The sequence below is a fragment of the Urocitellus parryii genome, chromosome 2 (assembly GCF_045843805.1).
Source record: "Urocitellus parryii isolate mUroPar1 chromosome 2, mUroPar1.hap1, whole genome shotgun sequence".
NCBI lineage: Eukaryota > Metazoa > Chordata > Mammalia > Rodentia > Sciuridae > Urocitellus > Urocitellus parryii.
Window position 1 is genome coordinate 147,577,902 of NC_135532.1, and position 3,271 is coordinate 147,581,172.

The window sequence follows — 3,271 nt, forward strand, 5'->3', positions numbered from 1 at the left end:
AAATTTTTTAAGACGACAATGTTGAAATTTTTTCTAAAAATTCTTCTTCAAAAATAACAATCTTAATGTGCACAAAGAGGGCATTAATAATTAAGAATTATTAATAGGTAATGATTTCATTCATAGAGTGAGCTACAATTGAAATAAATTCTTTCTTCCCATAGCATTTTTAGCTCCTTTTACAAAAATATGTAACAAATAACCTCAAAATGCTTATATAGTAGTTAGAAAAACTGTCAGATATGTTTGAAAAAATAAAGCATTGTAGATTATACATGAGAAATTATAGATTGGGTTGGGTGTAAAAGACATAGAAGACATGCTCTAAAATTCAGAAAAGGAGAACAGTGTATCCTAGAACAGTCAGTTAAAATGTCATTAAAAAGTATCATATGTAAATGATGCCTTATAATAAAGCAAATTTAGATATGTGGAAAAAACTTATAATAATAAATGGAATAAACAGTCAGTGCTTTTGAAAATAAGTGTGACCCATAAAAGAGAAAATGAATGAAAATATGTGGACATTTATTTCTTCAATGTTCCAAAGTAATTTATTTTAATAGTGAATACTGCCCTCTACAATCCTTCATGAATTCTGTACAATTTAAATGATATAAATTTAACATAACTGTAATTTGCTTTTTTAAAATATGTAATCCTCTAAAAGAATATAAAAATATAATTCCTCAGTAGAATAAATTAATATTTAAAGGAAAATAGAATTTTAAAATATTATAGGAATCATAAAAATCAATGACATAGGACTGGGGCTGTAGCATAGTAATAGAGCACTTGCCTCACATGTGTGAGGCACTGGGTTCAATCCTCAGCATGATTAAAAATAAATAAATAAGGATATTTTATTCATCTACAATTAAAAATAAATAGATAAGTAGATAGTTTGCTTGATAGATAGATAGATAATGCTACAATTATTTGTGGGCAATGATCCAAATATGGCTACACTAAATTTTAATGTTATCATTGAATAAATGCATACAGATGAATCTTTTTCACTTTAAATATCTTCCCTCAAATTATCAAAATGGTCTTGTGAATATTGAGAGGCGTACTTTGATGTCACATTTGCTGAAACATTCACCAATGAATTTGTTCAAAAGTAAATGTAGCTGTAATCACACAAGCACATGCAATGCTTAAAAAAGAAATTCCTCTACCTATTATAAATGAAAAAATATCAATGGAAAATTATGTAATTTCCAATGGAACATCATATATACATAATTCCTATCTCAACAGAAAAGCTAGAGATGACTGAGGACAACCACTCAATGACAAATGAATTTATCCTTATCGGGTTTACAGACCACCCAGACATGAAGACTCTTCTGTTTGTGGTGTTCTTTGGCATCTATCTGGTCACCATGGTGGGGAATCTAGGGTTGGTGGCCTTGATATACATGGAGCGCCGTCTTCAAACACCAATGTACATCTTCCTGGGCAACCTGGCTCTCATGGATTCCTGCTGTTCCTCTGCCATCACTCCCAAGATGTTACAGAACTTCTTTTCTGAGGACAGAAGGATTTCCCTCTATGAATGCATGGCACAATTCTATTTTCTCTGTCTTGCTGAGACTACAGACTGCTTTCTTCTCGCAGCAATGGCCTATGACCGCTATGTGGCCATATGCAGACCACTGCAATACCACACTCTAATGTCAAAGACACTCTGCATTCAGATGACCACAGGAGCCTACATAGCTGGACATCTGCATTCCATTGTTCAAGTAGGACTTTTGTTGAGATTAACTTTCTGTAGGTCTCATCAAATCAATCACTTCTTTTGTGATGTCCTTCCATTATACAGACTCTCTTGTGTTGACCCTTATATCAATGAATTGATGATACTTATCTTGTCAGGATTTGTTCAAATTTTTTCTGTTACAGTAGTACTAATCTCTTATTTCTACATTCTTTTCACTATCTTCACAATGAAATCCAAAGAAGGAAGAGGAAAAGGTTTATCTACTTGTGCATCCCACTTTCTCTCTGTGTCAATATTCTATGGTTCTCTGCTCTTCATGTATATTAGGCCAAATTCATTTAATGAAGATGATAAAGATATACCTGTTGCTATTTTTTATACTCTAGTTATTCCTTTATTAAACCCTTTCATTTATAGTCTAAGAAATAAGGAAGTAATAAATGTTATCAAAAAATTATGAAGATATGATATTACAACATTCTTAGACAAATGTTACCTCCATTGGACAATTTATTTTAATTTAATAATAACCTTTTCTTAAACATTCCATCAAATGTTAATTAAATCATTACTGAATACAAAGATAAAATTAGTTCCAATTTCTAATAAGCCCCAAAATACTAGAAATAATATTATGTATAATAATAATCATTTAATATTTTATTTGCAAATTTCTTGAATCCCAAAGCATAATCTATAACTCAGGCACATTCTAAAAACTCAGATACTAATACTTATTTGTACAACATTGTCTCTATGAAGGAAAGCATATTTGAATTTGATTTTTAAAATGATTTTAGATCTTTCAGCAGATTATCTTTGAATGTGTATGCAGAGAGAATATCTTCATAAGAAAATTTTAATTTTAATGTCAGTCATTTTTACTAAGTTTCTAAAATTAAGTGTATTTTGGTGGTTTATCAATCTGTATTTAAAACCAATGGTATTCCTAGTAAAATACATGAGGATTTTGTTTTTCATAGGCTTTGCTTTATATATCCTACATATATAGGATTGTAATTATTTAACATATCAATTGAATCAAGTTTTTTTTCTCTCAGGAATCCTTATTTCCTTCTTTGTGTATCAACCATGTCATATCTAATTGTATATTACCTGTACTTAAAGAGTGCCTGAAATATGTAGACATTTATTAAGTATTTTCTTTAAAATGTTCTTAATGTAATTATGTTATTTGTAATGGGCTAATGTTTTTTAATTGGAATGGTGAATATGTTTGCAATTTGTCTAATTTAGATTCTAATCTGGTTAACACTAACAGATATTACTTAAATGAATAAAGGTTTTACAGTCTGAAATATGTTTTATGATCACAAAAAAAAATCCAGAGAATAAAAGGGTTGAGACACTCTGGACTGAAGAGATATTGTAGATATTGTACTTTAATGATCATTGTCAATTGTTAGAATTATGTTCATTAATTTTCTTTTTTTTTTTAAAGAGAGAGTGAGAGAGGAGAGAGAGAGAGAGAGAATTTTTAATATTTATTTTTTTTTAGTTCTCGGCGGACACAACATCTTT

General features: G+C 29.6%; 1 protein-coding gene across 1 annotated transcript; it reads left to right on the top strand.

Annotated features, from left to right (window-relative positions):
* The first annotated feature begins 502 nt into the window (after nucleotides 1–502).
* Nucleotides 503–2,200, top strand: LOC113178210 (olfactory receptor 5K3-like). Its single transcript, XM_026382632.2, has one exon. The coding sequence runs from the start codon at nucleotides 1,227–1,229 to the stop codon at nucleotides 2,187–2,189; it is 963 nt and encodes a 320-aa protein (XP_026238417.2). The 5' UTR covers nucleotides 503–1,226; the 3' UTR covers nucleotides 2,190–2,200.
* The last annotated feature ends 1,071 nt before the right edge of the window (nucleotides 2,201–3,271 follow it).

Coding starts and splice junctions, on each gene's coding strand:
- LOC113178210 (XM_026382632.2), top strand. CDS start 1,227: ATGGAACATCATATATACATAATTCCTATCTCAACAGAAAAGCTAGAG.